The sequence below is a fragment of the Molossus molossus genome, unplaced genomic scaffold (assembly GCF_014108415.1).
Source record: "Molossus molossus isolate mMolMol1 unplaced genomic scaffold, mMolMol1.p scaffold_m16_p_13, whole genome shotgun sequence".
Taxonomy (NCBI): Eukaryota; Metazoa; Chordata; class Mammalia; order Chiroptera; family Molossidae; genus Molossus; species Molossus molossus.
Genome location: NW_023425348.1, coordinates 45,738,595 through 45,750,759, shown reverse-complemented (window position 1 = coordinate 45,750,759; position 12,165 = coordinate 45,738,595). Strand labels below are relative to the sequence as shown.

Genomic DNA, 12,165 nt, shown 5'->3' with positions numbered 1-12,165 from the left:
TGTAGATTTGGCAGTGGCAAGTAGAGGGCGGTCCTACCGAAGCTCCTTTTGTATGCGAGGCCGAAGGAGGGGTTTAATTTTTTAAATTTATCTTTATTATTTAAAGTATTACAGATAACCCCTCCTCCGTTTTCCCTCATTGACCTCCTCCTCTCCACTCCCACCCCCCTGCCTTCCCACACTATTGTCTGTGTCCATTGATTAGAAAAAATGCGTATACGTTCTTCGGTTTATTTCTTCCCACCCTCTCCCCTCTTCCCTCTGAGGTTCATCAATCTGTTTAAAACGGCTCCCGAAGTGACTAGGAAACGACGAAAGGAAGTAAAGGAAGTGGTCTTTCCAACCCTCCGGTTTAGTGGCTGTTTTACCTGTCCAGGATTCCAAGGGGCGGGCAAATCCCGACAGTAGAGGGCGCAAGAGCCACATACCCTGGAGCGCCCGGGAAGGAGGAGGCCGGGAGCAGAGCGGGCAACTGGAAACGTGAGAGCGGGCGGGGTCGTGGTCACAAAGGGTGGAGCTTCTGGAGCGGCGTGGGACGGGTTGGGGGACCGTCAGAGCTGGATAGGCCTGCAGAGGTGGCTTGAAGGGCGGGGCGTTTAGGGGAGCGAGGGGCTGGACGGGGTCGCAGTTACAGCAAGGTTAGCGAGATTCTCCTCCAGGAACCCAATAAAGGGCGTGGCCTGGGCGGATTGAAAGGGTGGGGCAGAGAGCGGCAAAAGCCCGACTCCCTCCGCGGCGCACACTACTCCTCCTGGTGGCGAGTCCCGCCCTTTTCCCGCTGGGAGAGTCGTGTACCTGAGTGTCGGTGTGTACGAGTTTATGGGTCCGAGGTTGCCATGTTGATCTCTGGGCAGGAGGTGTTTCTGCGCGAAAGCAGTTGAACCGCAGTGGGTGCACCGCCCTGGCTCTATGTCCGTGGAGCTGACCACACTCAGAGCTTGCGTGTGTCGGAGTGAGTCCTTTGGGGGCAGCTCGGGCCCTGAGGGTCGCTCAAGCAGTCTAGTTCTCTCCTTCGGCTCCTCCCCGATTCCCTCCCCCTTATTCCCGATTCCCAGCTTTGCGCGCGCGAGGAGCCCACCCCCTCTTTGGGGCTGGAGGCCCCGCCCCCCGCCCCCTTTCCTCAGCCACAAAGTTTATTTGCAACAAAAGGGAGCGAGGATCGAGCAGCCAAGAGAGAGGGAACAGGAGCTGGAGCGGGAGCTCGAGGGGAGGGAGGCAGGCCGGCTGGCGGGCGCAGGGCTGAGGAAGGGATCCGGACCGGGCCGGGCCTCGCGCGATGCTCCGAATCGCACCAGCCGAGGTGGGGACCAGGCCTGGGGGTCGGCGCTGAGACCGCAGGGGCCGCGCGGGATGGAGCCAAAGCTGCCCGCGGCCGCAGAAACTTGAGCCGCAGCAGATAAAGCTCTGCTCTGGTCTCTGCGCCTTCTTCCCGCAACTCCCTCGACTGCGGCTGCAAGACCCAGGCCTTCGAATCCCGGCCGCTGCGCTCCTTCGGGGCAGGAGCGAAGGGGGGGGTTGGCCGCGGCTCCCCGAGGCCAGCCCCCCCGGAGTGAGTGCCGCCACCATGGCGGACGGAGCGCCCCGGCCCCCACTGTATCGCAGTGTCTCGTTCAAGCTGCTGGAGCGTTGGAGCGGCGGGCCGGGGTCGAAGGAGGGGGCCGCGGACATCTCCGGGCTGCGGCGCCGCGCCTCGTGCCGGCCGGCCGCTGCCGTCCCGGGCCAGCCCTCCCGGCGCGTGTCCAAGCTGGCGTCGGGGCCCCCGGCCGCCCCCGCGCAGCCGCGCCCGCTCCGCAGTCTCTCGCCGTCGGTGCGCCAGCTCTCCCGGCGCTTCGACGCGCCGCGTCCGGACGATTCCGCTGGAGCCCGGGACGGGGGCGTCTCCCCCGGGGCCGCGGAAGAAGTGACCGAGGGCGCAGCGCGCGGGACCTGGCCCAGCGTCACCGAGATGCGCAAGCTCTTTGGTGGTCCTGGCTCTAGACGGCCCAGTGCCGACTCTGAGGCCTCGGGGACACCTAGCCCCGATGGTGCCGCGTGGGAACCCCCAGCCCGGGAGCCCCGACAACCACCGACGCCACCTCCTCGGACGTGCTTCCACCTGGCGGGCCTGCGTTCAGCGCGGCCGCTGCCTGGCCCAGGGACCGAGGGAAGGAGGCGGCGGCAGCAGCAGCAGCAACAGGAGCGGGCGCAGCGTCCGGCGGATGGTTTACATTCTTGGCATAGCTTCTCCCAACCGCAGGCCGGGACCCGGGCCTCCTGCTCCTCCTCCTCCTCCATCGCCTCCTATCCTGTCAGCCGAAGCCGGGCTGCCAGCTCCAGCGAGGAGGAAGAGGAGGGCCCGCCGCCGCTGCCGCCCGGGGCGCAGAGTCCGGCCTACCACGGAGGCCTCTCCTCAGGCAGTGAAGAGGACCAAGATGGTGAGAGCAGCCACCGCTGGAGAGGGAGGCCGGGGCCCAGTCCTGGAAGCTCCCTCTTGGATAAGGACTGCAGGCCAGAGAGTTGTGGGTTAAATCAGGGCAGCATGGACTCGGCCCGGGGAGCCAGGAGCCCGGAGCCCCCAACATTTCCAAGAGCCCCTAGCGAGGAAGGACCCCAAGAGTGGGGTACTGGCTCGCCTCCTTGTGTATCGGGTCCCTCCAAGGAGGGACTCCGGTCCTTGTCAGACACTGTGGGGGGAGCTTTCCGAGTGGCCAAGGTGAGCTTTCCGGCCTACCTGGCCAGCCCATCAGGCTCCTGTGGTAGCAGCCGGTATTCCAGCACAGAGACCCTCAAAGATGAAGATCTGTGGGCTAGCCGGGGTTCTGGGAGCTGGGGTGTGTATCGTTCCCCTAGCTTTGGAGCTGGAGAAGGGCTCCTCCTAAGACCCCAGGCTCGAACCCGCACCAAGGGACCTGTGGGCACTACAAGGGTATTGAGAGATGGAGGATTAGAATTGGAAAAGAGCCGACAGCGGAAGTCCCTGTCAAATCCAGACATTGCCTCAGAGACCCTAACGCTGCTCAGTTTCTTGCGCTCAGACCTTTCGGAGCTGAGGGTCCGAAAGCCTGGTGGGCGCCCTGGGGACCTTGGGAGTGGTCTCTTAGATGGCAGAGATTCACCATCATCTGGTGGACTGGGGGGACAACTTGGGCCCATTCCTCCATCAGCCCCAGCAGCACCTGGCTCCCGCCCCACACTCAAGGATTTAACAGCCACCCTTCGGAGGACAAAGTCATTTACCTGTTCTGAGAAGCCTATGGCCCGCCGCCTATCCCGCACCAGTGCCCTGAAGCCCAGCTCCTCTGAGCTTCTGCTGGCAGGCCCAGGTGCTGAGGAGGACCCACTGCCCCTCGTTGTTCAGGATCAGTATGTCCAAGAGGCCCGTCAGGTTTTTGAGAAGATCCAGCGCATGGGTGCCCAGCAGGATGAAAGTGATATCCCCCCTGGAAGCCCTGAGTGTGCAGGGGACATGACCAAAGGGCAGCGGTCCCAGGAGGAGCTCTCTGGCCCTGAATCCAGCCTGACAGATGAGGGCATTGGGGCAGACCCTGAGCCTCCTATTTCAGCCTTTTGCAGCCTGGGTACCACGGGGGTGTGGCGGCCCCTTAACTCATCCTCAGCCCCACCCAGCCAACTCCCTGGGGCTGAAGACAGTGTGGGAGGGTGGTCCCTGGTGTCCCCTGATACTCCTCCTACACCAGGTGCCCTCCGCAGAAGACGCAAAGTCCCACCTTCAGGCCCTGGTGGGACTGAACTGAGCAATGGGGAGGGAGTTGAGGCCTACCGGTCTCTAAGTGATCCAATTCCACAGCGCCACCGGGCTGCCACCTCAGAGGAGCCCTCTGGGTTTTCTGTGGATAGCAACCTCCTGGGCTCACTAAGCCCCAAAACAGGTCTTCCAGCAGCCCCAGCTGTGGATGAGGGCTTGACCAGTGGTCATAGTGACTGGTCTGTGGGCAGTGAAGAGAGCAAGGGATACCAGGAGGTCATTCAGAGCATTGTTCAGGGACCTGGTGCCTTGGAGCGTGTGGTGGATGACAGGATTGTTGGCAAAGCCCCCAAGAAGAAATCTTTGAGTGACCCCAGCCGCCGTGGGGAACTGGCAGGGCCTGGATTTGAGGGCCCTGGAGGGGAGCCCATCCGAGAAGTTGAGCCCATGCTGCCTCCATCTATCAGTGAGCCCATCCTGGCAGATCGACAGGCAGAACCAGAAGAACCCAGTCCTGCCAGAGGCCGGGCACAGTCTGAGAGGGCCCTACCTGAGGCCCCGCCTGCCTCCCCCAGTGCCCACCATGACTTCCGCCTTGACCCTAAACTAGCTGATGTTCTGTCACCACGGCTCATCCGCCGTGGTTCCAAGAAGCGCCCAGCCCGGAGCAGTCATCAGGAGCTACAGAAAGAGGGCAATCTGGACCAGACTGGCAGCCTGTCTCGGGCCCGACCCTCCTCCAAACATGTTCGACATGCCAGTGTACCTGCCACCTTCACACCTATTGTGGTACCTGAGCCACCTACTTCTGTTGGCCCCCCTGTGGCTGTGCCAGAGCCCATGGGCTTTTCTGCCCGAGCCCACCCCACGTTGCAGGCACCATCCCTTGAAGATGTCACTAAGCGGTACATGCTGACCCTCCACTCTGGCGAGGTGCCTGCCCCAGTGCCACTGCCAGTGGATATGCCATGCTTGACTCCAGTGGTTGCGCCGCCCTCTGCCGAGGCCAAGCCCCTGGAGGCAACCCAGACTCCAGATGGACCTGCCCCAGCCATCAAGTGCTGCAGCAAGCCACAGGTGGTGAGTCCTTTGTTGGGGGCCTTCAGGGTGGGGCTGAGGAAAGGCCATGGACCCTGACTTCTATAGGAGCCCCTTTTTTTTTTATCCTCACCCGAGGACATTTTTCCATTTTTTTGTTCAGATAGAGTGGAAGGGAAAGAGGAAGAGAGAGACAAATATCAATGTGAAAGGGACACATCGAGTGGCTGCCACCTGCATGATCCAACCAGGGCCAGGGACAAATTGCGACCGAGGTACATGCCCTTAGCGGGAACCGAACCCGGGTCTCTCGGGACCACAGGTCGATGCTCTAACCGCTGAGCCAAACCGGCCAGGACTGTAGGAACCTTTTGAGAGTGCTCATTGGGCAGGTACCCAGGTCTCAGAGTGCTTCTCTGCTCCTGGAAGTGCCCAGGCAGTTTTAAGCGTGATAATGACAGGAGGATTTCTACCTATTCAGGCCTCAGGGGCTTCAGGCCTCTGCTAATGCTAACGTCAAAGGTTCTTACCTGCTCCAAGTTGCTCCCGGTGATTACTACACAGGATTTTAATCTTGTCCTTTAGCTGTTTTCAGGGATTGGCTTTAGAGAGTCCTATCTGGTTCTTTGTTTTAAATACACAAGGTAATGGGAGGGTGATGGAACTTTCTAGAGAGCCTTGCTGCCCTATTGGCCAGACCCCTTGTAAGATGTTTGGGTTTGGGGGCCCACAGTTGACATGGGTTTGCCCTTCCTCATGTGGCTTTCCTATGACAGATCAAAGTCTAGGTCTGTCCTTGGGCCTGGGAAAATTGGAGAGGTGCAAAGCATTACTTTAATGAGTAGCAGAGAGTGCTCCATAAAGTACATTGATGGTTCTGGCCTTTATCTGTGACTTAACCTCCCCATTGTAAAAGCAGGGGGATTAAGGACAAGGTGGTTCCTATATCTCCAGCTGGTAATGCCAAATTTGGGGGAGTCTGTGGGTTGGAATTGGAGCCCTCTTGGGACCTGAGGTCCCTGGAGCTTCTTCTGATTAGAATGGGGCCTCTCGGAGAGGACAGGGCCAGGGAGGGAGTTGCTGGAGCTCCGCAGACAGCAGCCTTGAGAGGTTGAGAGTGGTTCTGATCCCCACAGGCAGGATGCCTCTGTGGGTCAGGACAGAGGTTCTCATCCATTATCCCGCCACTTGCATGTTCTTTCCACCCCATCTCCTTCCTGGTGACTCTGAGATACTTCTCCCTTCCCCCTCTGCCAGTCCCCAGGCCCTGGGGACTCTCTCCCTAGGGCCTCCACTTCTGTCCTCCGGCATCCCTGGAGATTTGGGTGTGGGTTCAGATAGGTTTCAGGTGTTTGATGCCCTGGCATCCAGTTGGAAGCTAGATTCAAGGCTCTGGGTTCTGGTCCTATCAATGAGATGGCCCTGGGGTTATTTCAACCATGACCTGTACTCCCACTGTGTTCCCTGCTTGCGTGAAAGCCTGGAAACCCTAAACCCTGGACTAATTTGGTCACTCCCGTTCCCAGCACTCTCACGTCCCCTCTGAATTTTCTTTCTCTTTGTTTTTCTCTCCTTGTCTCTAGTTCCCCCTGGTCCTGGCTCTGGTTGGTGTCTCTCACTGAGACCAGAGGCCGCAAAGTCAGCAGGCAGGGAGTGGGGATACAGAAATTTGGGGCCTGTCCTTCCTTCGGATAGCCTGGTAGAGCAGCTTAGGTGCCCCTAACTTCAGTGTCTTGTATTGGGAACATGGTGGGGGGGAGGTCAGAGCAGGGCAACTTCTGCCTGGGGCCCCTCCCCAGCTGCCTTTCCTATATAATTATTTTCTCTGGGAGCCTTGAAGGTTAAATTAGGGGAGAGAGCAGGAATGAACCAAGGGACTCAAGGAGACTGTTGGGGGAGGGGTGTACTTCTACGAAGAGGCTTGAGACCCACAGAGAGGGTGGGAGTTTTTGCAGAATTGGCACCTGGTCTGCCTCTCGGTACATTCCCTGCCCTCCTGACTTCAGGGAGAAGCTTGGGGTCCACTTCCTCTCCATGGGGCTTATGCCTTGGGACATATCTGCCTATAACATAGGCTTCTCCCTGCCCTCCACAGAGGCTCTCTCCATCCTCTGAGCCTTTGCCTGCTCCAGTCCTCTCATCTTTTTAGGCCCAGCTTGATGTCCCCTCCTACCCCTTAGGGGAGAGAGTTGGTGAGTCGATCATAAAAGAACAGGGTTCGACTTTCGGCTCCAGATCTCGGTGGCCTCGAATCAGTCACATCCCTGTTCGATGCCTCACTTTTTTCTTTCTGTAAAACGGGGGTAATGACAGGGTCTTGTACAGTGAGTGGCTAGTGTGATCACTTCCTCCTTGGGGGCAGGAGAGAGGGGGAAAAACATGCTCCTTTGCTCCAACTGCTCTAGTGACCAGCCTGGGCTCCTCCTCCCTGCTACGTACTGGTTTCTGAGCACAGGGCTAGGCACTCCAGGTCTCAGTATAACCTGGTGGACTTGAATTGGCTCAGAAGATATTCACTATTCCCAAATTCCCTACCTCCTCATAAAATCTGAAAGTTCCCCCATATGCTAGCCTGAATCCTTCCTGCTGTCCCCTTCCTTTTGGCTATAGGAAGATGGGGAGCAGTTGTCTACCCCCTCCTGCTGGCCTCTATAGAGGAGACAATGTTCCCTTGTTTCGGCCCAGGGCTCCAGTCATACTCCCTGGGCTGTGGGTGGAGATGGTGTGATGTGGCTTCCAGAATAAGAAGTGAAGAGAAGAGGCTTTCACACTTTGCTGATGGGGCAGAAACCAGTGTGAACCCAGCCAGGAGCTGCCCTGGGGTAGAGGGGGCCCCTGACCTGACCCTAGGCTGTGTAGAAGTCTCTCAGCCAGGTCTCTCCTATCCGAGTTCATATTTGCCCTCTGCATGGTGTTGCCCCCAGTGTTCGGAGCAGGAAGCCAGGGTACCAGGCCTGGCTCTGCCTCTGACCCACTCTAAAACCTGGAAAGTCATCTTGGGCCTTGGCTTTGCCATCTGTAGAGTGGGCAGTTAAGATTGTTTGGTCTTTGGAAGGATTCAGCCTGCAGGGTGGTCAAGGGAAAAGGAGGAGTTGGGGTGTGGCTGGAAGGGAGAGAAAGGCAGATCTCTGCAAGAGCTCTAAGACCCTAGGAGCCCAGGGAATGAGGGATAACTCCTGGTAGCTTTATTCTGTGGATACCTGCTTGCTTATGTGCTGAGGGGAAGAGGTAGACTCGGTGCTCCTCCCATGCCCCTTGGCATTTCCATTTAGGTCCATATAGCATAGCCTAGATGATCAGGGCTTCGATCCAGGGCTTCTTCCACCTTGCCTCAAAGCAGTCTTCTGGTCCAACCTGCTGCCCTCAGATACTTGATACCCATTTTGCAGATGTGAGAACTGTTACTGAGAAACAGGAAGTGACTTGTCTGTCAGAATCATATGGATAGACTCACAGAACTTTAGCACATTGGAATAACACTAACAGTGGCTAACGTTTATTAAGTGCTTTCTGTATGCCAGACACTGAATGTTTCATTCTTCAAATGTGAAAGCTGTGGGAATCTCTTGCAATTCTTAGACTTGCAAGCTTAGATTCCCACTGAATCCTAGAATGTCATTGTCTTAGAGGTGAAAGGCCCAAGGGGACCTGAGTAGAGGAACAGGATCAGGGGGCAGACGGAGGCATCACCTGCATACCCCTAACAGCCTGAAAACCATGGTGGTTGTTTAATTCACTAGAGCCTGGTGTTGAAGTGGGAAGAACTTTGAGACTCAGAAAGGAGAATGCTGAGTCTAAGTTCACACAGTAAGACAGGACAGAACCCAAGCACCAGAAGCCTGGCCTTGCCATTCACCACTTGCCCTACCAGATACCGCCCCATCCCCCAGCTTGCCCAGCCAGCTCCCTGCCTTTCAGAGGAAGGCCTGGGCTGCAGCTCTTCGTCACCTTTCTTCTCTGTTTCCCCTTGGCAGAGAACCCATGGGGGTGGGGGTTCTCTCCTTTCCCTCTTTGACTCTTTGCTATGATTTTTCCATGGAAACTGATTCTTGGGGGGGAGGCCATTAGGACATTTGGAATTCTGAGCAGTACCAAATATCTATAATTAAATGTCTTGTCACCCAGCAGGAGGAGGGTGGGAAGAGGGAGTACAGGCAGAAGGCTGTCCCTTTCCTCTGTTTATTCCCTGCACCCCCGCCCCACTCCCTTCCTAAGGGCCCTGGGCTCCTTGGGGGAGTGTGACCCAGGAATGGTTCCTCCCCTACCAGCGGGGAAGAGTTGGGGGATGGACCAGAGTTGAGTCTGACATTTTCCAGCCCCACATTTCCGGGACCAGCTGGGTTTGGGAGGCTGGCAGCCTCTGCTAATCTTGTCCCCAGCCCCCAACCCAGTGTAAGGACTTGCCCCTCCTGCTTTCTTCCTTCCCATCTGTGATCTCTCAGGCTACACATCCCCCCCTCACAGTGGAGGGGAGGCACCCCCAGGCTGCCTGGGGAGCTGAAACACTCAGCTTTCAGAATCTAGATGTAGTGTAAAGGGGCTGTAGGATGTTGAGGGACTGGCCCCATGCTGGTAGGGAGGCTTCTGGAGGAGGCTCTGCCTGAGCTTGGCCTTTAAAACTGAATAGAGGGTCCTGGCTGGTGTGGCTTATGGTTGAACATTGTTCTGTATACCAAAAGGGCGCCGGTTCTATTCTCAGACAGGGCACATGCCCAGGTTGCGGGTTTGATCCCTGGGCAGGGTGTGTATGGGCGGCAGCCGATTGATGTTTCTCTCTCACATCGTTGTTTCTCTCTCCCTCACCCTTCCTCTTTCTCTAAAAAATCACTAAAACATACTTTTTAAAAAAATTAGAGGGAGGTATTACTAAGAAGAAGACATAGCATGAGCGAGGCTGGGAAATTGGAAAGAACATGGCAGACTGCGTGCAGTCAGAGTTTGTTTCGGAGACTTGGGTGATCCTTGATAGGGCAATGCATTCATCCATTTAACAAATACTTACTGAGTCTCTAGTCACAGTCAGGTTCTCTTCTAGGCCCTGGGGATACATCAGCAAACAAAGGCCTGGCCTCATGGAGCTTCCAGACTAGAGGAGACCTGTCTGTAAGTGGATACATTATGTGTTAGGGAGAAGTGGGGCTGGGCAGCGAAAGAAAGCGGATAAGGGAGAGTGACAGGGAAGAGGTACTATTTTATTTATCTTTTTATTTTATTTTATTTTATTGTTTTGAGGTGAACACTTCAATGTTTATTCACATGCTTTGCTTTCTCTTTTAAGAATCAAAGTTGTCCAATTAAATCTTTTTGCTAATGTACTTACTACATATGCCTAAAAAAGAAGGAGGACTTTAAAAACCAGGAAAAGGGAGAAGAGATTTAAAAAATCATCAAATTAGTCCTCTTAGCTCCAAATGAAATGAAATTAAGAACAAAACTGGTTTATTTATTTATTTATTTATTTTTATCCTCATTCAAGGACATTTTTCCATTTTTTGTACAGATAGAGTGGGAAGGAGAGAGGAAAAGAGAGAGAGGGAAACATCGATGTGAAAGGGACACATCGAGTGGCTGCCACCCACACGACCAACCAGGGCCGGGGACAAACTGCAACCAAGGTACATGCCCTTAGCGGGAACCGAACCCGGGTCTCTCCGGACCGCAGGCGGACGCTCTAACCGCTGAGCCAAACCGGCCAGGGCTATTTATTTATTTTTAATCCTCACCCAAGGATATGTTGTTGTTTTTTTCATTGATTCTCGAGAGAGAGGAAGGGAGAGGGAGAGAAGAGAGAGAGAGAAATATCCATATGAGAAAGAAAAACATCAATAGGCTATCTCCCATATATGTCCCAACTGGGAATTGAACCTGCAACCTGAGTATGTGCCCTGACCAGGAATCAAATCCTCAATCCTTTAGTAATTGGGACGGCACTCTAACCACTGAGCACACTGGCCAGGGCAGGGAGGGGGTATTATTTTAGATCAAGACGTTGAGAAGGCCTCTTTGAGGAGGTGAGGTTGGAGCAGAGGCCTGGAGGATGTGAGCAAGCCAGGTAACGGGCTGAGGGAAGGGCATGCTGGGCAGAGAATAGCAAGTTCAAAGGCCCTAAGGTAGAAGTGTGTTTGAGAAATTCTGAAGAGGACCATGCAGATGGAGCAAAGTAGAAGATGAGGTTAGGGAAGTAAGGGAGAGTGGAAGTAGGTTGGGGCCAGGCAAGGTAGATCTTATACGCCAATAGGAGGTCTTTGACATTTATTTGAGGTGAGAGGGGCAGGCGCTCTTGGAAGGTTCTGCATAGAATACCTGATCTGACTTAGGCCTTCCCAGATCTGCTTTAGCTGTGGGGTAGATTGGAGAGGTCCAGGGTGGAAGCAGGGAGGCCAGTCAGGAGGCCACTGGAATAATCTGAGCAAGAGCTGATGGTAGCTTGGGCTGGGGCAGAAGTGTCAGTCAGGTGGTGGGTTTCTGCAGCCCAGAGGGCTTTGGGAAGGCCTGGACTCTAGTATTCAAGGTGAGCATGTAGCTACTGAGGCTCCTGAGGTTGAGCAGTGTGTGAGGGGTTGCTCAGGGTGGGGAAGGGGAGAGTGACAAAACCCCCAGGGTAAACTGGACTGTAGGTTGCACTGGCTGTCCTCTGCAGACCTGTGGTGGCTTGGCTCAAAGGCTAGTAGTGTTGCACTGGCTGGTTTTGTTCAGTGGTTAGAGCGTCAGCTCGTGTACTGAAGGGTCGTGTGTTTGATTCTGGCTCTCTCACATCTCTCTCTCTCTCCCCACCCTTCCACTCTAAAAAAAAAAAAGGCTAAGAGCATGGAGCTGCCACAGGGCCCCTGGTAAGGCCCCATGGTAAGGACCATGACAGTGCCATAACCCATTGGTGTCTCCTGCAGGCACCATGACACCCATTAGCTCCAGCTTCTTGTCTCCGGGGACAGAGAGTACATGCCACCCCAGGGTAGTCATGTCCCTCACATGTGGTCCTCCAGCTAGGTGGGCATTGCCATGGCCCTAATATACAGATGAAGAAGCAGGACCCACACTAGGCAGAGGTTCCCCAAGGCCCTATGGCTCAAGTATAGGATTTGGCCCCAGGTGTCCTGATGCCCGGGTCATATATTGGCCCCACAGAGTTCCTACTGAGCAGAATTGGCGGGGATGGTGGCGTTAGGGTGGGGGAAGGGAGAGCCCTTGTTTCCCAGAAAGGCTTGAAGCCCTGGTGTACTTATTGGGAAGTGTGCCCAGGCAGCCTGGCGCCTTGCTGGCAGGCCCTGAAACAGGGGCCCTGGGTCCCCTGGAAAGCAGGAGTCTGTTGGAGCCGATGTCCCCCCCAATGGGAGTTGATTCCTCCTCACTCCCCCTACTTCCGCCCCCAGGCCTCTGGGGCATTCCAGGGTAGACAGAGTCAGAAGAAGACTGCCAGGCTGCCAGGCCCTGTGTCCGGTAAG

The 12,165-nt window shown here is 55.9% G+C and overlaps 1 protein-coding gene across 1 annotated transcript in view; it reads left to right on the top strand.

Moving 5' to 3' along the window:
- Nucleotides 1-1,258: 1,258 nt before the first annotated feature.
- Nucleotides 1,259-12,165, top strand: part of ARHGEF17 (Rho guanine nucleotide exchange factor 17) — a 62,612-nt gene continuing 51,705 nt past the window's right edge. The window contains exon 1 of the mRNA XM_036259740.1: nt 1,259-4,765. Coding sequence (XP_036115633.1) covers nt 1,565-4,765 — 3,201 coding nt within the window. The 5' untranslated portion in view covers nt 1,259-1,564. The remainder of the gene's footprint in view (nt 4,766-12,165) is intronic.